This window comes from Meriones unguiculatus (genome assembly GCF_030254825.1).
Source record: "Meriones unguiculatus strain TT.TT164.6M chromosome 13 unlocalized genomic scaffold, Bangor_MerUng_6.1 Chr13_unordered_Scaffold_41, whole genome shotgun sequence".
NCBI classification, from domain to species: Eukaryota; Metazoa; Chordata; class Mammalia; order Rodentia; family Muridae; genus Meriones; species Meriones unguiculatus.
In genome coordinates this window covers 1,404,517-1,426,708 of record NW_026843650.1, presented here as the reverse complement: position 1 = coordinate 1,426,708, position 22,192 = coordinate 1,404,517, and the positions used below count along the sequence as shown (strand labels likewise).

Genomic DNA, 22,192 nt, shown 5'->3' with positions numbered 1-22,192 from the left:
GCTCTGAAGCCACGTTTGTAGTTCTCAGGCCGATGGGACTCTGCCGCAGTGCATCTTCCGTGACCAGCAAGAGCTCCGAAGTGAGAAACGAAGGGATAAAGGTCTGTCTGTGAGTAGAGGGTTTGTGTTTACAGCCCCGTGGGCCAGGGAGATGGTAGGGCGGCCTCCCAGTCCGGAAGGAAGTCTCTGCTCTCTGGGGGGCGGATCTGGAAAAGAAGGCATAAGGGGCGGGACTTCCGCCAGAGACGCGCTGCTACCCAGAACGGTTTTCCCAGGTCAGCAATCTTCTTATCCCAAACTGTTATGAATTCATAGTCCTGCTCATACGTGGCGGGGGGTGGTGGTGGGGGGAGTGTAAGACCTGGGGTCTCACAGCTCAGGAATTTAATTGCATCCTTCCCAGAAACTCCCCCAGACCAAGACTCGTTGCAAAAGCAAGAGGTTTATTAACCATTGTACAACAGGGTCACCCCTGCCTGCCGGTCAGCAAAGAGTGGCACAGTGGCACTGGGAGACAAAGACCTTTAGGTTTTTAAAAGAAAAATTGCGGGAAATTTGAAGTTGCAGTTTTGGCAATTTAGGATTGGATGAGGAAGTTATAAAGTAAGATAATTGGTTAGTCTTAGGTGCTCAAGCTTGGCCAGTCCTGCCAAGTGTAATTTAAGGTGGGGGTGGTTAACTTATCCTTGAAGATTAGGGGCTACAGACTTTTGGCTGGAGGTCAAAAGCTACTCAGAAGAAGTCTAGGTTCGTTGCTAAGAAACGCTATCTCAAGGACAAGGGTCTGGTCCTTCTTTTGCTGAGTGAAGGTCATTGCTTGCTTGCCCTTTTTTTATATCTGTCCTCACAGATAGGGTCACATTCCTTCACTCTCTGGAAAGATACTAAGAGGCTTTAGCTTAACCTGGACCTAAAACTCAAAACTATAGGCTTTAGAAGACATATAGGTTACAAAGTTAGTCTAAACCTTTCAGGAGGAAGGGGAGTAGGAGTGATTTTGGGGTTCCCTGCATCCCTCCCTTGTCCACCCCTCGCCTTCCATCCATCCGCCTGGAGTCCCGAGTGGCTCGTGCGTGGGGCGGAACCGCAGGCAGGGGATGGCGGGAAGAGAAGATGCACAGTTCTCCACTCCCTCCAGGCCTGCGTGCTTCCTAGGGGAGATGGGTGCACCCTGCCCAGGAATAAGGCTGTGTAGGACCTTGTATTGATTGTTCTGGCGCCCTCTGCTGTCCTGCAGGTTCACTACAGGGACATTGATATTGACGTATGGGTGCAGGGAGGACCCTATAAATAATGTTTAGGGGGCTGGAGGTTGAGTAGGTAAGGTCCACTAGGCTTAGTTGTTAGGGTGCTGGGAACTCAGTAGAGAAGGATCTGGCCACCTCTGCTGGTCTGAAGGCATACACACATGGGCAAAGAGAGAAAGTAAGAGATGGAGGAGGAAGAACAGGAAGAAAGGAAACAAAGAAAGAAAAACAGAGAAAGAGGAAGGGAGAAAAGAAAGGGAATGAATGAATGAATGAATCTGTGGTTTTTACAAAAAAAAAAGAGCCAGCTAATTGAAACTTGGGTACTATTCGGTGTTGGTTTGCTGAATTTGAACCAACATACACAGGTAAATGTGCAGGTATTCTGTAGTGATAGAAGTAATTGAAGTTTTTCCACATGATAAAATATTTTCAACCAGAAGGAAGGTTTAGAACATGGTAAACCAACACATTTTTTTAGAGTCTGCATCAAATAGAAATGACTTGATGAATTTTTCCAGAGGAAGCTTCTCATATTCAAAGACAAGAGCTATCACTGGCTTAAAGCATTTTCTTGAGGCATCAAAACCTTGCCATTACCCAGGAGAATTTTACTTCCATAAATTCTGGATTGACAGTTTTGATTGTTCACCTCTTGCTTTGCTATGTGAAATTCATGAACCATAACCAAGTTCTATAAAGATTAAACCAGCTATTCCATATGGAATGCAGTGTATGCAGTGGCCCATGCCCTCCATAAAACGTGGTTGAGCAAAGTTGAAATGGGATCTAAAGAAGAAAGAAACCCACACTGGCTTCTGCCATGCCAGGTAAGCCTCACTTATAATCAAGGGAAACATCAAGATCTTATATTATTGGTAAGTAATTCACTGTCGTCAAGCCAGTAAAACGTTTTCATCTTATAATTCAAAGTACAAATTAAAATGAAAAAAGGTCCTGCCAAAGTGTATGTGTATATATATCTATATTACATGAATTTGGGACTGAAAGCACTCATTTGAAGACTAAGTTTGAATATCTTTCAACAAATGTTTTCCTAGTGTGAGATGAAATGCTTTAAGATATATGTGTGAATAGTGTAAAAATATAGCAAGTTTAATAACCAATATTTTTATGATTTCATTGAATATGTCCAATGCCATAAGATACATACAAGGGGATTGTATCCAAAGCTGCCATTTCACCTAAATTACAATATATATTATGACAAAAGATCATAAGAAGATCCTTTTGTGGACAATAAATAGCCTGTCCTAGAATCAACTGTGACTTAAAACTAATTGCTTTCACAGATTATTGAGTGTTAATAAGGTAAGATGAAGGTGAAACCAAAACCGTGCTCCCATTGTTAAATTTTAGAACACAGACAGTGCAGGGGCCATATCTCTCTGCTTGTTAGTGATAAGTGTAATGTGTGGGTTTTAACTTAACAAAAATATAAACTAGGACTCATTTACACTTATGAGCCTTGGAAATCACCTTCAAATAGGGTATCATGAAGAAGATTGTTGAGCAAGTCTATTGAACTTTTCATTCAGTCAATGATAGGTAAATAAAAGATGAAATGTGAGTGTATACTATATAATTTAGTATTATGGTAATCAGTAATATTTGACATTGCTATTGACATAGTCTGTAATCATGGCTTCCAGTCATAATATCTTAGGTAACTAAGTACCTATATAGAAGTTCTTTATAACATGAGTTATTAATTAGTTAACATAATATTAGGTTGTATTATTAATTTTCAGAAATTGATTTTTTGTAATCAAGATAATACTGGTGTCTTCACAAAAATATAGAAGTGTTTCTTCCTTTTCCCTTTTGTGGAATACTTTGAGGAGTATTGCAGTAAGTTCTTTGAGACTCTTGTGGAATTCATGCTGAATCGCTACACCTAGGCTTGCTTGCTTTTATTTTATTTTTCTTTAATTGAGAGATTTTTAAATTACCACTTCTATCTTGGTTGTTATGTGTCTGTTTTAATAATTTTCTTCTTGATTTAATGTTGTTAGATTTTATACATCTAGAAGTCTACCCATTTGTTATTATTATTATTTTTACATTTAAATGCTTAGTTGAATGAAGACTTTTAAAATATGAATCTCTCATTCTCTGCTTTCCTTAGTACATGTTGTAGTGTCTTTTAGACCAGGATTGATACAGTTGACTTAAAAGAAAACAGACAGGCATTTCCAAAAGCAGGATTTTTCTCTCAGACAAAACACTGATATGCTATTCTTTTGTGGGGGAAGTGGAGATTCTGTGCTGTAGTACCAGGGGCTGGAGGTCTTAAGTAGCTTGATGGGGAGAAGGACATACCGTGGGGGTTCAGTGTATAAATTTCTGGCCTTAGTCCTGCCTTCTGTAGGTGTGTGGGTTTATTTTTGAGTATTTGATTCAATTCCATTGACCCACAAGTCTGTTTCTCTGCCAGTACTATGCCGTTATTATTACTATTGCTCTATAGTAGAGCTTTAGATCACGGATGGAGATAGCTTCAGAAGTTCTTTATTGTACTGTTTTTTTTTAATATGATGTCGAGAATTGTTCTTTCAAGGTCTAAGGAATAGTGTTGGTATTTTGATGGGAATTGCGTTAATCTCTAGATTTCTTTTGGTAGGTTGACCATTTTTGCTGTTATTCTTACTGATCCATAAGCATGGAAAATCTTTCAATTTTCTGATATCTTCTTCAATTTCTTTCTTCAGAGACTTGAAGGTTTTTGTTTGTTTGTTTGTTTGATTTTCATACAGATCTTACCCTTTCTTGGTAAGAGTTAAACTGATGTATTGGAAGGTTTTTGTTTCCCCAATTTCTTTCTCAGCTCACTTGTCTTTGGTATACAGGAAGACTTCAGATTTTTTTTGAGTTAATTTTATATCCAGTGATTTCGCTGAAGGTGTCAGCTGTAGGAGTTCTCTGGTATAATTTTTGGGGCCACTCATGTATACTATCATATTATCTGTGAATATTGATACTTTGACTTCTTCCTTTCTAATTTGTATCCCTTTGATTTCCTTTAGTTGTCTTACTGTTCTACCGTGGACATGGTGGATGATATCTTTAATGTGTTCTAGGATTTGGTTTGCAAGTATTTTATTGAGTATTTTTGCATCGATGTTCATAAGAAAGATAGGTCTGAAGTTCTCTTTTTTTGATTGGGTCTTTGTGGGGTTTAGGTATCAAGGTGACTGTGGCTTCCTAGAATGAGTTTGGTTCCTTCTGTATCTATTTTGTGGAATAGTTTGAAAAGAATTGGAGTTAGGTCTTCTTTGAAGGTCGGGTATAATTCTGTGCTGAAACCATCTGGCCCTGGGCTTTCTTCCTTTTTTTTTTGGTAGGAGACTTGTGATGATTGATTTTATTCTTTGGGAGATATAGGCCTATTGAATTTATTTACGCAATCTAGATTTAATTTTGGTAGATGGAGTCTATTAAGAATGTCCATTTCATTTAGATTTTCAAATTGTGCGGCATATAGACTTTTGTAGTGAGACCTAATGATTGTTAGGATTTCCTCAGTGTCTGTTTTTATGTCCCCCTTTTCATTTCTGATTTTGCTGACTTGGATAATTTCTCTCTGCCCTTTACTTAGATTGGCTAAAGATTTGTCTAGCTTGTTGATTTTCTCCAAGAACCATCTCTTAGTCTTCTTGATTCTTTGAATTGTTTTCTTTGTTTCTAATTCATTCATCTCAGCTCCGAGTTTCATTATTTCCAATTGTCTACTCCTCTTGGGTGTGCCTACTTCCTTTTTTTCCTAGGGCTTTTAGGTGTGTCATTAAATTGCTTGTATGAGATGAACTACTCTCTGGAGGCACTTAGTGCTATGAACTTTCCTTTTAGCAGTGCTTTCATTGTATCCCACAAGTTTGGGTAAGTTGTGCCGTCATTTCCATTGAATTTTAGGAAGTCTCTAATTTCTTTTTCCATTTTTTTTCCTGACAAAGCTGTCATTGAGTAGAGAGTTGCTTAGTTTCCATGTGTATGTAGGCTTTTTGTTATTTCTGTTGTTGTTGAAGTCTCGTTTTAGTCCATGTTGGTCTGATAGGATACAAGGGATTATTTTGATCTTCTTGTATATTTTGATGCTTGCTTTCTGGGGGGCTGCAGAGATGGCTCAGTGGTTAAGAGCACTGACTGCTCTTCCAGAGGACCTGAGTTCAATTCCCAGCACCCACGTGGCAGCTCATAACTGTCTGTAACAGATCTGACACTGACACAGGCTGGCTAAATACCAGTGCACATAAAATAAAAATGAATTATAAAAAAAAGATTTTATGGTTAATTTTTAAGAAGGTTCCATGAGGTGCTCAAAATAAGGTATATTCTTTTTTGTTTGGGCGAAAAGTTCTGTAGACCTCTATTAGATCCATTTTATTTAGGACCTCTGTAATTATTATTTCCTTATTTTGCTTCTGTCTAGATGATCTGTCTCTTGGTAAGAGCAGAGTGTTGAAGTCTCCCACTATTAAGGTATTGAGATCAATGTGTGATTTAAGCTTTAATCACGTGTCATTTATCATCAAATTCAGCTCTTGAATTTGGGGCATAGATGTTCAGGATTATGATGTCCTTCTGGTGTATTTTTCCTTTGATGAGAATGAATTGCCCTTCCTCATCTTTTTTCATTAATTTTGGTTGAAAGTCTATTTTTATCAAGAGTATTGGCCTGTGGGTTTTTTTTTTTTTTGTGTGTGTGTGTGTGTGTGATTTTTAACTAGTTTACTTATGACAGGAATGCTAGATTTCTAGAAAGAGTTTCAAAGTGCTTCTTCTGTTTCTTTTCCTTTTTTTTCTTTTCTTGATAGTTTAGGAAGGATTATTATGGCTCCTTTTTGAATGTCTGGTAGAATTCTGGTGTGACTTCATCTTAAGCAGACACACTCAAGTGGAGTAAATGATTAGAAATAATGAAATTCAGAGCTGAAATCTCATTCTATTAAGCCACAGTCACCTTGACACCTAAAGTCCAAAAAGACCCAACAAAAAAGACAACTTCAGACCTACCATTCTTATGAACATTGATGCAACATTGCTCAATAAGATACTTGCCAACTGAATCTAAGAAAACATCAAAGATATCCACCATGACCAAATAGGCTTCATCCCGGTATGCAGGGGAGATTCAGTATATGGAAATCCATTAATATAATCCACCACATAAACAAATTGAAGGAGAAAAACCACATGATCTTCTCCTTAGATCCTGAAAAAGCATTTGATAAAATCCAACACCCATTCTTGTTTAAAGTCTCGGACAAATGAGAGATACAAGGCACATACCTAAACATAGTGAAGACAATATACAGCAAGAATTTAGCCAACATCAAACTAAATGGAGAGAAACTTAAATCAATCCCAGTAAAACTCAGGGAAAAGGCATGGCTGCTCACTCAGTATCTCTTCAACATAGTACTTGAAGTCCTCGCTAGAACAGTAAGATAACTAAAGCAGATCAAGAGGATACAAATCAGAAAGGAAGAAGTCAAAGTATCATTATTTGAAGATGATATAATATACATGAGTGACTGCAGGAATAAAACCAGAGAAATCCTTCAGCTGCTAAACACCTTTAACAAAGTGGCTGGATACAAAATTAACTGAAAAAAAAAAATCAGTAGCCCTTCTGTGTACTAAAGACAAAAGGGCTAAGAAAGAAATTAGGGAAACTACACCCTTCACATTAGCCAGTAATAAGTACTTTGGTGTGACTCTAACCAAGCATGTGAAAGACCTGTTTTAAAAAAATGTCAAGGCTCTGAAGAAAGAAATTGAAGAAGGTATCAGAAGAAGGAACGATCTCCCATGCTCATGGACTAGTAGGATTAACATAGTGAAAATGGCCATACTGCCAAAAGCAATCAATAGATTCAATGCAGTTCCTAACAAAATACCAACACAATTCTTTATAGATCTTGAAAGAACAATTCTTTACTTCACATGGAACAACAAAAATCCCCAGAACTAAAAGTATCTTGTACAACAACAGATCATCTGGAGGCATCTCCATTCCTGATCTCAAGCAAATGTATAAAGCAACTGCATAGTACTGACATATAAACAGAATGGTGGATCAATGGAATCGAATAGAAGATGCAGAAATAAACCCATACACCTCTGGATACTTGTTTTTTGACAAAGAAGCCAAAACCATACAATGGAAAAAGCCTGCATCTTCAACAAATGGTGCTGGTCTAACTGGATGTCTGCTTGTAGAAAAAAAATGCAAAAAGATCCATATTCATCACCTTACACAAAACTAAAGTCCAAAGTGGATCAAAGGTTTCTACATAAAACCAGACATACTAAATCTGTTAAAGAAATATTGGGGAAGAGCCTTGAACTCATTGGCATAGGAGAATACTTACTGAAAGGAACACCAATAGTCTGGCTCTGAGATCAAAAATTAATAAATGGGGTCTCATGAAACTGAAAAGTTTCTGTAAACAAAGAACTCTGTCATCAAAATGAAACGACAGCCTACAGATTGGGAAAGTATAGCCCTATAGCTGACAGAGGGCTAATCCAGAATATATAAAGAACTCAAGAAGTTAAACAGCAAAAAACCAAGTAGTCCAATTAAAAATGTGGTATAGAGCTAAATAGAGAATTTTCAGTTGAGGAATATCGAATTGCAGAGAAACAGTTAAAGCATTGTTTAGTGTCCTTAATCATCAGGGAAATACTGATCAAAACAACCCTGAGATTTCACCTTACAGCCATCAAAATGGCTAAGATCAAAAGCTCAAGTGACAACCCATGCTGGAGAAGATGTCCAGAAAGTGGAACCCTCCTCCATTGCTGGTAGGAATATAAAGTTGTACAGCCACTTTGGAAATCAATCTGGCACTTTCTCAGAGAAATAGGAATATTGTTTCCTCAAGATCCAGCTATAGCACTCCTAGCTAGGCATATATCTAAAACATGCTCAAGTATACAACAGGGGCATTTGCTCAACTCTGTTCATAGCAGCTTTATTTGTAATAGCTAGATCTGGAAACAATCCAGATGTCCCTCAATGAAGAATGGATACAGAAATTGTGGTACATTTACACAATGGAATATTGCTTACATATTAAAATAGGCAAATCATAAAAATTGCAGGCAAATGGTGGGAACTGGAAATGCTCATCTTGACTGAGGTATCCCAGAAGCTGAAAGAAACACATGGTATATACTCATAAGTGGATTTTAGACATATGTAAGACAAACATTCTAAAATATGTTCACCTCAAGAAGGTAAACAAGGAGGACCCTGGTTAGATGATCAGTCCTCACTCAGAATGACAAATGGGACAGACATTGGAAGTGGAAGATACCAGGCAATAGGACAGGGACTGACCACTGAGGGCCTCTGAAGACTCTACCCCACAGGGTATCAAAGCAGATGCTGACATTCATAGCCAAACTTTGGGCAGAGTGCAGGTAATCTTATGAAAGAAGGGGGAGATGAGAGGACCTGGAGGGGACAACATCTCCACAAGGAGAACAATAGATCCAAGAAATCTAGGCATAGGGGCACTGAAGCCTGCCAGCAGAGTCAAACTGTTCTTGAGTCGGGAGTGAGGATTGAAATTAATAAAAAAACACACAGCACACAGGAGACTTTTTAAAGAGGCTCTGGACTGCAGCAGCCGCAGCCACAGATACAAGCAACAAACAGATGTAGCAGCAGCAGCAAGCCACATGCCTTAACAGCAACAGCCTGACTTTTTATTGTAGAGGGCTTTTAAGCCACAGTAAAAACAGCTCAGAACAATGGGTTAAATTTTCACAAGGAGCTGGAGCATGAGGTGTGATCTTCACAAGCTATCCCACCTGCTGTCACAAACAAAAGGAGATGGACTTGCAAATTCTTCCCTGACTTCAGTGAAGGCCTGGTAAAAGCAGTCTTTCCACTGAGATTTAAATATCAAAGCAGCTCCCAGAGCCAGGGCTCCCAACCTAAAGGTCTTTTCTGAGACTGCTACTCCAATCAAGAACCATGCGTGGAGATAATATAGAATCTTTAGTAGCCCTACACAGTTGTAGCCCATGGCAACTCTAAGTGGGTTCTGTAGAAAGGGGAACAGTGACTGTCTCTGACATGAACTCAGTGACTGGCTCTTTGATCACCTCCCCCTGATGGGGCTCCAGCCTTACCAGGCCACAAAGGAAGACAATGCCGCTAGTCCTGATGAGACCTGATAGGCTAGGTTCAGGTGGATGGGGAAGAATACCTTCCATATCAGTCATCTTGTGGTGTGGCATGGTAGGACATGAGGGAGCTAGGACTGGGAGGCAATAATGGAGCGAGATAAAATGGGGATACAAAGTGAATCAACTAATTTATTAAAAAAATAAATTAATAAAAATAGACTCAAAAGTCTAATAAAATTCTTGTGAAGAGAATACATCAAAACTTATCCACTATGAATGAATTGCTTATCCCTGATATGGCACAACATAAGTCAATAAATAAAAAACTACATAAATGATGTATAAGCAGAAATCATATGAACATCTCAATATCTTAAACAAAAACCAAAAAAAGTCTTCAAAAACATCCAGCGTGCCTTTATCATATAAGTTTCAAAAGTTGTAAGGCCAGAATCAATACCTCTCAACACAATAAAAGCTATAGTTGAGAAACCTGCATCCAAAATCATCCCTAATAGAGAAAAGGTTTAGGCAAGTATACTCAAGTCAGAAGTTTGTCATCTATGTTCACCACTGTCACTTTTTTCAATATTTTGCTCAAAGTGCTTGTTTAAGCAATAAAGATAAATAAAGGAATATAAATAGGGAAAGTAGAATTCAAACTATCACTCTTTGCAGATGATGTAATAATATTCATTACAATTCCGCAAAATTCTATCACAAAAATTTTATGAAATGATTAACAATATAGCTATGTGACAGGATACAGAATCAACTTGCAGAAATCTATTTACTTCTTTATATACCAACATCAAACATTCAAAGGAGATCTTGAACACACTCCCATTCAGAAATGTCTGAAGGAAAATAAAGTATCTAGTAATAAACAGATGAAAAAAAAAAAAAACCCACACCCACAATGAGAACTTCAAACACTTGAAGAAATTAAGAAAGACACTGGAAAATGAAGAGACATTCCATGTTCCTGGATTGATAATGGTAAAATTTTGAAAATGACTGTTCTACCAAAAGCTATTCACAAATTCAATGCAAATGCAATGAAAAGCATAATCTCATTTTTCACAAATAGAAAAAAACATTCTGCCTAGTTTCCTTTCTTGATCCACTTCTGTTTTCTCTTCTATTTTCTATTCTGAGTGACACTCTGGCACCCTCCTGTGGACCCTCCTTGTTATTTAGCTTCTTTGGGTCTGCGGATTATAGTATGATTATCCTGTACTGTAGGTCTAATATCCGCTCATAAGTGAGTACATAGTATTTGTTTCTATCTATGTCTGTGTTACCTCACTCAGGGTGATTTTTTTCTAGTTTGATCTTTTTGCCTGCAGTTTCCATGATTTCTTATTTTTAATAGCTGATTAGTATTCCATTGTGTAAATGTACCAGAAGTAATTTTAACCATTTTTCTAGATTTGAGGGACATTTAGGTTGTTTCCAGTTTCTAGCTTTTATGAATAAAACAGCTATTAACATAGTAGAACAGATGTCCTTGTCCTATAATGGAATATCTTTTGAATATGTTCCCTCGAGTGGTATAGCTCCGTTTTGAGGTAGAACTATTCCCAGTTTTCTGAGAATGTACCAGATTGATTTCCAGAGAAGCTGTAAAAGTCTGCATTCCCATCAGCATGGGAGGAATGTTCCCTTTTCTCCACATCCTCACCAGCATGTGTTGTCACTTGAGTTTTTTATCTTAGCCATTCCAGTGGTGTAAGATGGAATCTTAGAGTCATTCTAATTTCCGTTTGTCTGATGGCTAAGGACTTCGGTGATTTCCTTTAGTGCTTCTCATCCATTCAAGATTCCTCTGTTGTGACTTCTCAGTTTAAATATGAACCCCATTTTTAAATTGGTTTAGTTGATTTGTTGGTGTTTAATTTCTTAAGTTCTTTGTATATTTTGGATTTTACCACTCTGTCTGATGTAGGGTTGCTGTTAATATTTTCCCAATCTGTTGGCTGCCATTGTGTTCTATTGATAATGTCCTTTGACTTACAAAAGCTTTTCCATTTCCTGAGATCCCACTTATTAATTGTTGATCTCTGAGCCTGTGCTGTTGTTTTTTTATTGTGTCCTATGTTAAGGAGTTCCAGACTTTTCTCCACCTTGTCTTACCTAAGTATATCTCTGATTTTATGTCAAAGTCTTTGATCCACTTGGACTTGAGTTTCTGCATAGTGATACAAAGCGGTCTATTTGCATTTTTCTACAGGCAGACACATAGTTAGACCACATAGTTCAACAACCATTTGTTGAAGATGCTGTCATTTTTCCCTTGTATGGTTTTATTTTTGTTGAAAGTAAAGTTCCAGTAGGAGTGTGGGTTTATTTCTGTGTCCTTATTTCAATTGTACAGGATCGGTCTGCTCTCAAGGGTGTTTTATTTTTCCATATGAAGTTTATGTTTACTCTTTCAAGGTCTGTAAAGAATTATGTTGGAATGTTGGTGGGAAATGGATTGAATCTGTAGTTTGTATTTGTTAGGAATTGCTGTTTTACTATGTTAATCCTACATATCCATGATTTTCGGAGATCTTTCCATCTTCTGATATCTTCTTCAGTTTCTTTCTGTAAAGACTTGAAATTCTAGCCATAGAGGTCTTTCACTTCTTAGTTAGAGTTACAACAAAATATTTTATATTGTTTGTGGCTACTGCAAAGGGTGTTATTTTCCAAATTTCATTCTCAGCCCATTTTTTCATTTGTATGCAGAAGGGCTAATGATCTTTTTGGTAAACTGTGTTCCCAGCTACTTTGTGAAAAGTATATATCAATTGTAAGAATGCTCTGGTAGAATTTCTTGGGTCACTTATGTATACGTGTATATCATCTGCAAATAGTGATTCTTTGACTTCTTCCCTTCCAATGTGTATCTTCTTGATCACCTTCAGTTTTGTTATTGTTCTAGCTAGGACTTAAGTAGTATATTGAAGAGATATGGGGAGGATAGGCATCCCATCCTTGTCATGTACCTCATATGAGTGGAATTTAAGTTTCTCTCCAAGTAATTTGATGCTGGCCCTCAGCTTGCTTTTTACTGCCTTAATATGTTAAATATGTGCCTGATTCTTTGTATGCCTGATTTCTCCAAGTCTTTTAACATGAAGGGGTGTTGGATTTTGTGAAAGGCTTTTTCTTATCTAATGAGATGATCATGTGATTTTTGTTCTTTCACTTTGTTTATATGGTGGATTAATTGGTGGATTTTCATATGTTGGACCATCCTGGTATCCCTGAGATGAAGCCTATTTGTTCATCATGTATATCTTTGATGTATTTTTGGATTTGGTTTGCGAGTATTTTATTGAGTGTATTTGTGTCTATGTTTATAAGTGAGAATGGTCTGAAATTCTCTTTCTTTGTTGAGACTTTGGTTTGTGTATCAGGTTGACTGTGCCATCAGAATAAGTTTGGCAATGTTTCTTCTGTTTGTATTTTTGGAATATTTTGATAAGTATTGGTATTTACTCTTGTTTGAAAATCGGGTATGATTCTGTGCTAAAGCCATCTGACCCAGGTTTTTGTGTGTGTGTGTGTGTGTGTGTGTGTGTGTGTGTGTGTGTGTGTTTGGCAGACTTTTTAATGACTGCTTCCATTTTCTAAGGCGTTATTGGCTCTGTTGTTTAATTTTATTAATTTTGTTGTTTTTGTTTTTGAAGAAAAAGTTTCTCTGTGTTGTCCTGTGTGTCCTGTAAGTAGGTATGTGAATCATATGGGCCTCAGACTTAGAGATCCACCTGAATCTGGATCTAGATTTCATGGATTGGATGTGGGCCCACATGCCTGTCTTTGTAGTGTTGTTTTGTTTTCTTTTTATATTATTGGCTAATGGCCCTGAAATTTGTTCATATCAAACCCGTTGTTTACTTGATCTTTACTCACATCTTGAATTTTGAGATTTTGCAGAGCATATTTCTCTTTTGGCAACTTCAGGCTCATTAACCAATGCTGTTACGCTATGGCTACACCCATAAAATTCCAGGAGCCTCCATTGACCCAGAAACTCACCCACCCTGATTTCTATTTTTTCTCCTTGTTACCTTCCTTCCTCTCTGTACCTTACCTCTATTTAATTCAGATACATATCTCATTTTCTCTTCAGAGTGAATTTCCTACATGCTGCCTTTGCTCTCCTTGACTCTCTGGGTGTGTGGATTGTCCCATGGTTATCCTGTAATGTATGGTTAATTTCCACTTATAAGTAAGCAGGTACCATGTGGGTCTTTCTGGGTCTCAGTTATCTCACTCAGAAAAATCTTTCCTAGTTCCATCCATTCTCTTGCTGATTGCATGAAGCCTTTTTTTATTAATAGCTAATTGGTGTTCCATTGTGCAACTGTATCACATTTTCTTTATTCATTCTTCAGTGGAAGGAAGTCTAAGTTGTTTCCAGTTTTTGTTTCTTACAAATAAATCTGCTGTAAACATAGTTGAGCAAGTGTTCCTCTGGTGTAGTAGAATATCTTTTGGGTATATTCCCCTGAATTGTATAGCTATTAAGGTATGTAGGAATTGACATTTGTCTATTCTAAATTTTTTGAGACATATCTAGATGGATTTCCAAAGTGGTTGTTCAAGTTTTCATTCTCACCATCACTGGATTTGTGTTCTCCTTTCTCCACATTCCTCACCACCATGTGCTGTCACTTGAGTTTCATGATCTGAGCTATTCTGACAAGTGTAAGATTGAAATGAAGAATCCTTCATTTTACATTTCCTTGATGACTAAGGACACTGAACAGTTCTTTAAATACCTCTCATCCATTAGCACTTCCTCTGCTTAGAGTTCTCTGTTTAACTCTGTATGGCATTGTTTATTTGAGTTATTTAGTTTGTTTGTGTCTAATTTGTTCAATTCTTTAATTTGAATATTATCCTTCAGTCAGATGTAGGGTTCGTAAAGGTCCTCTCCAAGTCTGTGTGCTGCAATTTGTACTATTGATAGAATTGTTTAACTTCCAGATACTTTTCACTTTTATGCATCCCTTTTGTTAATTGTTAATCTTAGCGTCTGAGCTGTTGGTGTTCTATTCACAGAGGTGTCTCCTGTACCAATGAGTTCAAGGCTATTCCCCACTCTCTCTTTTATTGTGTTTAGTATATACAGTTTTATGTTACAGTCTTTGATCCAGTTGGACTTGAGGTTTGTGCAGGGTGATAAATATGGCTGTATTTGCATGTGTCTACATGCAGACATCAAGTTAGAGAAACACCAATTGCTGAAGATGCTTTCTATTTTTCCATTGTATCTTTTTTGCTTTGTCAAATATCAAAATCCTGTAGGAATGTGTGTTTATTTCTCAGTCTTTAATTTGGTTCCATTGATCAATCTGCCAGTTTCTATGCCAATACCATGGAGTTTTAATTACCATTGCTCTGTAGTATAACTTGAAATTATAGATGCTGGTACCGCCAGAAATTCTTTTACAGTACAGAAATATTTTATTTATATTGCATTTTTTTCCTATGAAGTTAATGGTTGCTCTTTCAAAGTATGAATAATTGTGTTGGAATTTTGATGGGAATTGCTTTGAATCTATAGATTGCATTTGGTAAGATGGTCATGTTTTACAATGCTAATTGTACGATCCTTGAGTTCGGGAGATCTTTCCATCTTCTGGTATCTTTAGTTTCTTCCTTCAGGGACTTGAATTTCTAGTCATACAGATCTTTCACTTGCTTGGTTAGCATTATAACAAAAATATTTTATATTGTTTGTGACTTTCATTCAGGGTGTTGTTTCCCTAATTTCATCCTAAGCCTATTTATTGTCTGTATAAGAAGGGCTATTGATGTTTTTAGTAAATTTTGTTCTGTGCCACTTTGTGGAAAGTGTTCGTCACTGTAGGAGTTCTTTTTTAGAATTTTTAGATTCACTTATGTATTCTACTATATCATCTTCGTATAGTGATTCTTTGACATCTTCCTTTCCAATCCGTCTTCTTGAACATGTTCCGTTGTCTTATGGCTCTAGCCTGGAATTTGATGGAATTGCTTTAATTTCTTTTAAATTTAATTTGATGTAGTCTATAGGCGTGCTCTTCATTGCCTTTATTATATTTATGTTTGAACCTTGTATGCCTTATCTCTACAAGTCTTTTAAGATGAATGGGTGTTAGATTTTGTCAAAGGCCTTTTCAGCATCTGATGAGGTAACCATGTGTTTTTTTTTTCTATCAGATTATTTATAAGGTGAATTAAATTGATGGATTTACATATATTGAACCATCCCTGCATCACTGAGATGGAGGCTTCCTCCTCTTGGTGGGCAATATTAGTGATGTGTTTTTGGATTCAGTTTCTGAGTATTATATTGAGAATTTTTAGATCGCTTTCATAAACGAGATTTTCTGAAATTCTTTTTTTCTGTTGTGTCTTTGTTTTATTTAGTTATAGGGTGACTATGATCCTATAGAATGATTTTTGCAATGTTCCTTCTTTTTCTGTATTTCGTGGAATAGTTTAAGGAGTATTTGTATTAGCTTTTCTTTGAAAGTCTGGCAGAATTCTGTGCAAAAACCTGCTGGCTCAGAGCTTTTTATTTTATTTTGGAGACTTAATGACTGCTTTTTCCTTAGTGTATGTAGGCCTTGTTTATTTTTTTGTTTTATTTTGTTTTGTGGTGTTTGCTTGTTCTTTTTGTTTTTGAAGTCATTTCCTTTTTGTAGTCCTGACTGTCCTGTAAGTAGGTATGTAGACCAGGCAGGGCTCAACTTAGAGATCCACTTTAAAGTGTCTCTAGAGTGCTAGGATTAGTTGTGGGCCCACATGCCTGGCCTTTCTGTTTCTTTGTTATATTATTAAGTGATAGGCCTGGAATGTCCATATTGTATATGTCAAACATATGCTCTTCATTAGGATATTAATACTGTTTGAACCTCTGAATCATATGATTGCTTGTTTTAAAAATTTTTGAATGAATATGACTATTTTGCCTGTTTATGTGAATAAATATCTCATGTGTGCCTGGTCCTCACAAGACTCAGAACTCTTGAACTTAGAATAATAGATAGGTGTGAGCCCCTATGTGTTGGGTCAAGGTAAGCCTTTAAGAGGCCCATAGGGAATGGCAAGTAAAGCTTCAGGAACTCCTTGAAAGGTTCTGATCCAATGCACACTGTTGCTTTACTAGTGACTCCTAGCACACTAGTGAAGTCTCAAAGGGATCTAAGGCTAGTGCGGTGCTGCTTCCCCCTTCTTTACAGAAATCTATATCACAAAACTAAGTCATGGTGTGGCAACTCTCACATTCCTTACAGTTGCACCAACCTGATTGATTGTTACTAGTACTTGAGGCTAGTATGGTATGGTCTGATTGGGCTTTCAGTCATTTAAAGGCTGTACCACTGGATAACAAAGTTTGATCTGCACCTTTGAATGTTGTCTCTGGAGTTTGATTATCAATCAGTTTTCTGTGTTGACCCTGTCACCCCTAACCCACCTACCCCATGGTACCTGATCCCCTTCTATGTAAGTAACAACAATCAGGCCCAAATATCTTCAAGACCAACAAGATCTCTTCACTGCTGAGCCATCTCTCATGTCCTATGTTGCGTATTTTATTTATTTATTTATTCATTCATTTTTTATTTCTAATAATTTAATTTAAATTTGTGTGCATTGATGTGAGGATGTCAGATTGATTGAATTGGAGTTACAGATAGCTATGAGCTGTCATGTGGGTGCTGGGAATTGAACCCATGTCATCTGGAAGAACAGACAGTGTTCTTAACCACTGAGCCATACCTCCATCCCCCATGTTGCCTATTGATGATCAACATTTACATTGCTAATATTTGCATCTGTCCTTTTGTAATTGTTCAAGCAGTCATTTCAGTTTAACAACATTGTATTAATGTTAAAATTTAAATTGAGGCACTTCAGGTTTCTAGACATGTATACAGAACTGGATAGAATATATAACTCTTTGTAGAAACTTGAGAATGATCTCTCAGTTCTTTCTATCTTTTTAGTTTAATTGATATTTGCAGATTATTCAGGTTCTTTTTATGTACCACTGACTGTCCTGGAACTTATTGCAGAGAGCAGGCTAGCATCCAGCTCTATGAGGTACACTAGCCTCTATCTCCTAAGTGATTTTGGAATTAAAGGCATCAGAAAATACACCCAGTTCGCCCATTGTTATTATAGTCAGGAATCTTTTATACTATTTCCCTCATATGGGCTCAGTACTATTGATATGTTTACTCTCTCTGTCTCTTTGTTAATTGGCATTTCTCTTGCAAATCTATATCCTAATTAAAGGATTCAAAAATTAGAAAAGTAACTCTCACTATTCAGTTTCCTCCTAAAAGGAGTTGGTTATTACATTAGAACTTGTGTATCAGAAATAAATAGAAGAAACACCAGAATTCTTTGAAAATATTGTAAATGAAGTATACATTTCCAGTATTCTAAGTATCATGCTTTCTGATGTACATGTGCATGGGTATTTTAGAGTGCATTGACCTACAATGATGTGCATGTGAACTTCACTCGAGAGGAGTGGGCTTTGCTGGATCCTTCCCAGAGGAGTCTCTACAAAGAGGTGATGCTGGAGACCTACAGGAACTTCACTGCTATAGGTAGGACAGTGAATTTTCTTTACTTTTTAAAATATGGGAGACTCTTTATTCATTTTTTATCCACTTCTGTAATTTTTCTTGAGGATTTGGAAGGAAGAGGTGAATGGTTCTTTGAGTATACATCATGACCTAAATTTTGCCTTATTTCCAATTACAAATTATACATTTTCTTTTCCTATATTTTAGGATACAATTTGGAATATCATAATATTGAAGAGCATTGTCAAAGTTCTAGAAGACATGCAAGGTAATTTTTATATGTAAGCTGATATGAAAGTGATTCTGAGAAAAGTTTGATTAGTCATTAGCACTATGAGGTAGAACTGCAATTTGTTTAGTCTCCTACAACTCTGATATTGCCAAAGGTATTCACAGTAAATAGTTAATGAAAGTATGTCCAAAACATTATACCAATCAAGTAGTCCATAGTAAAATATACTCATATACTTATAGTAATGTTGCTCAGTTTTGTGAGGTCAGTTTTTTAGAGTCAAGAATGTTGTTGTGGAAAAACCATAATCCCTATAGCACATGTCTGTGATGAACAAAAATCAAATGTGTGAATGCAACGTGAAACCATGTCATTTATTTTTCTTTTTTTAATAGTTATATCGTATATCACAATGAATATAAATCATGTTACTATATGTATATTGAAAGAAACAATGAACCACCCAGAACTAACATAAATAGTAGTCCCCATTTTCAATAGATGTTAAAAAGGGGATACCTATTATGCTTTATATGGGCTATTCAGAGATGCAAGCAATACAACTAATGACACAGAGGCATTGCAATATTTTAAAGCTTAGGCAATTTAACTGGTCAGATTCTGAACCCTCTTTTTCCCTAACACAAATAAAACTTAACACAGTGTCCCACTTTTTGGCTAGCTCTACCTCTTTGTTCTTGCTCATGTCCATTTGATGACCTCACTGTCCTGCTGGTGAGTGGCCTGATGTTTTTCTTCTTCCCAGCTACCCTCTCGCACTCAGAAGTTCTGCCCTCCATTTTTGTCCTACTATCAGTTGTCAGCTTTTATTTTCAATAGATAAGTAAGGAATGACAAATGTTTACAAAATATAGGACAGATGATGATGGGCCATAAAGAGAACAATACTACAATCTTGTTAGCACTTAGTTCTCTGCTGGCTCAGCAATCAGCATTTACATATACTCATACACTTTCATAAAATATACACCAACATCAATTAACAGGTTCCTTAACTTCATTAGGAATTCTCACAAAATCACACTGCAGAAAATATAAGTTTTAGGAATATATAAATTCTTCTGTTTGTCACAGTTATCTTTGCAAATTTAGGATGGCACACAGTATAGAGAAATTTATTCATCCAGTCACTGTGATAAAGCTCTGAGGTCTTGGAGTTTTCTACAGATACATGGAAAACCATCTTATAGAAGCAAGTATAGTATAAATGTGAGCCAGGTAACAAATATTTTTTCCATCACAGGTATTTTCAAATATGCAAAACCCATAGAGAATGAGAACACTGTGAATGTAAAAATAATGATGAAAACTCAAGAGTTAATTCCTGTTTATCTTTTACACCAAATTGTAAAATTAAATGACATGGACAAAAAGATTCATTAGTGTAATGAATGTGGTAAAGCTTTCATATGTGTCAATCATCTTTGCAGGTTTGAAAATAGTCATAGTGGAGAGAAAGCCTCTGAAGATACTCGATATGATGAATTCTTTACACATCCCATTAGTCCCCACACATATAAAAGCATACATACTGGTGAGGATCGCTATGAATGTAACCAAAATGGTAATGCATTTGCACATAACAGTCACCTCCTAACACATAAAAGGACACATATTGGAGAGAAACCTTATGAATGTAACCAACGGGGTAAAGCCTCTGCACGTAACAGTAATCTCCTAATACATGAAAAAAGTTACAATGGAGAGAAACCTTATGAATGTAACGAATGTGGAAAAGCCTTTGCACGTAACAGTGCTCTCCTAGTACATGAAAGAACTCACTCTGGAGAGAAACCTTATGAATGTAACCAATGCGGTAAAGCCTTTGCATATAACAGTAGTCTCCAAATACATAAAAGAACTCACACTGGAGAGAAACCTTATGAATGTAAAGAATGTGGAAAAGCCTTTACAAGTTACAAAACTCTCCTAGGACATGAAAGAACTCACACTGGAGAGAAACCATATCAATGTAACCAATGTGGTAAAGCCTTTGCACGGAGCAGTCATCTGGTAGTACATAAAAGAACTCACACTGGAGAGAAACCTTACGAATGTAACCAATGCAGTAAAGCCTTTGCACGGAGCAGTAATCTGGTAGTACATAAAAGAACTCACACTGGAGAGAAACCTTATGAATGTAACCAATGTGGTAAAGGCTTTAAACATAGCAGTAGTCTCCTGCTACATAAAAAAACTCACACTGGAGAGAAACCTTATGAATGTAAACAATGCGCTAAAGCCTTTGCACGGAACAGTCGTCTGGTAGTACATAAAAGAACTCACACTGGAGAGAAACCTTATGAATGTAACCAATGCAGTAAAGCCTTTGCACGGAGCAGTCATCTGGTAGTACATAAAAGAACTCACTCTGAAGAGAAGCCTTATGAATGTAACCAATGTGGTAAAGCCTTTAAACATAACAGTAGTCTGCTACATAAAATAACTAACACTGGAGAGAAACCTTATGAATGTAACCAGTGTGCTAACACGTGACAGTATTCTCTTAAAACATAAAAAAACTCACACTTGGGAGAAACCTTATGAATATAACGAATGTTGCAAAGCATTTGCATGTAACAGTAATTTCCTAATACAGAAAAGAACTCCCACTGGATATAAACCTTATGAATGTAACCAATGTGGCAAAGTCTTTGCACAGAATAGTCATCTGGAAGTACCTAAAGAGAACTTACACTGGAGAGAAATCTTATGAATGTACCCCATATGGCAAAGTGTATGCAATCCAGAGTAGTCTCTGAAACCTAAAAGAACATACCTTGGAGAAAAACCTTATGGATTTAATCTGTGTGGCATCACCTTTGTACAGCACAGTCATCTCCTAATACATAAAAGTGCATGTTGCAGAAAATCCTTATGAAAATAATCAATGTCATAAAGGCTTTTCATGTAAGAGTCATCTCAAACAAGAACACCTACTGGAGTGAAACCCTATGACTGTAATCAATGTGTTAAAGCCTTTGCATGTCATAATAATCTCCATGTACATAGAAGAATACACAATGGAGAAAAACTATAAATGTAACCAATGTGATAAAGCCTCTTGACGTAATAGTAATCTCATATGACAGAAAGAACACAGACTGCAGAGAAATCTTATGAATATAACCAATGTGGTAAAACTTGCTCTTCACAATCATCTTGAAAGTCATGAAAGAATTCATATTGGACAGAAAGACTGTCAGTGTATTTAACAGGGTGAAGCTCTTCCACATTTTTACATTCATCATCATGAAAAAATTCATACTGGAGAGACATGAATGTTTTAAAATGTGAGCCCTTTGTACATATCTTTATTTTTTCATCATCATAAAAGTTTCATAATGGAGAGAAATTCTGAGAAAAAAGCACATTTTAAGAGGTGAAGCTGAGAGGCACTGTGGTAATGTGGCCTTGACATGCAGAATATTTCCTCAAGTGTTTCGCACATTTCTTCCTCAGTAGAAGGTTTTCATATGTTCTCTTTACAAAACAATTAGAACCCTGTGTCTTTCCACAACCCCACCCTGTGGATCTTCTGTAGTTTCTCCTTGCCTCTTTGATTTCCTTTGTTTTTAATCCATTAAGAAATTCTTGTAATGGAGATTTTTAAAAAAATGAAATAAAATGAAATTTCAAATCTTTCTTCAATCTGCTATTTTATCTATAAACTCTGCTGTGTGCCTTCCTTGTGAAAAGAACCCAGTAATGTGCCATGAGGCCTGTCTCAGATTTTTTGTTTTAGTATTATTATATTTATTATTATTATTATTATTATTATTATTACTTTGATTATTTTGAAACAGGGTTTCTCTATGTAGCTCTGGCTGCTCAGTCCTTTCTTCCTAGAACTCACAGACATCCACCTGCCTCTGCCTTCCAAGTGCTGGGATTAAAGGTGTGTGCCACCGTACTTGGCAGGACTTTCTTATAGCCTGGTT

At 36.7% G+C, this 22,192-nt stretch overlaps 1 protein-coding gene across 1 annotated transcript; it reads left to right on the top strand.

The window, feature by feature from the left end:
• The first annotated feature begins 118 nt into the window (after positions 1 to 118).
• LOC110544255 (zinc finger protein 431-like) lies at positions 119 to 21,895 on the top strand. The gene is made up of 5 exons (XM_060376472.1): positions 119 to 275; positions 1,980 to 2,077; positions 17,893 to 18,019; positions 18,206 to 18,266; positions 19,682 to 21,895. The coding sequence occupies exons 1-5, from the start codon at positions 152 to 154 to the stop codon at positions 20,745 to 20,747; spliced, it is 1,476 nt and encodes a 491-aa protein (XP_060232455.1). The 5' UTR covers positions 119 to 151; the 3' UTR covers positions 20,748 to 21,895.
• The last annotated feature ends 297 nt before the right edge of the window (positions 21,896 to 22,192 follow it).

What these genes read in the sequence shown, in the direction of transcription:
- LOC110544255 (XM_060376472.1), top strand. Translation starts at nt 152, where the DNA reads ATGGTAGGGCGGCCTCCCAGTCCGGAAGGAAGTCTCTGCTCTCTGGGG. An exon ending in ACTGGCTTCTGCCATGCCAG is followed by an intron (nt 2,078 to 17,892) that starts GTAAGCCTCACT and finishes TGGGTATTTTAG; the next exon opens with AGTGCATTGACCTACAATGA. An exon ending in CAGGAACTTCACTGCTATAG is followed by an intron (nt 18,020 to 18,205) that starts GTAGGACAGTGA and finishes CCTATATTTTAG; the next exon opens with GATACAATTTGGAATATCAT.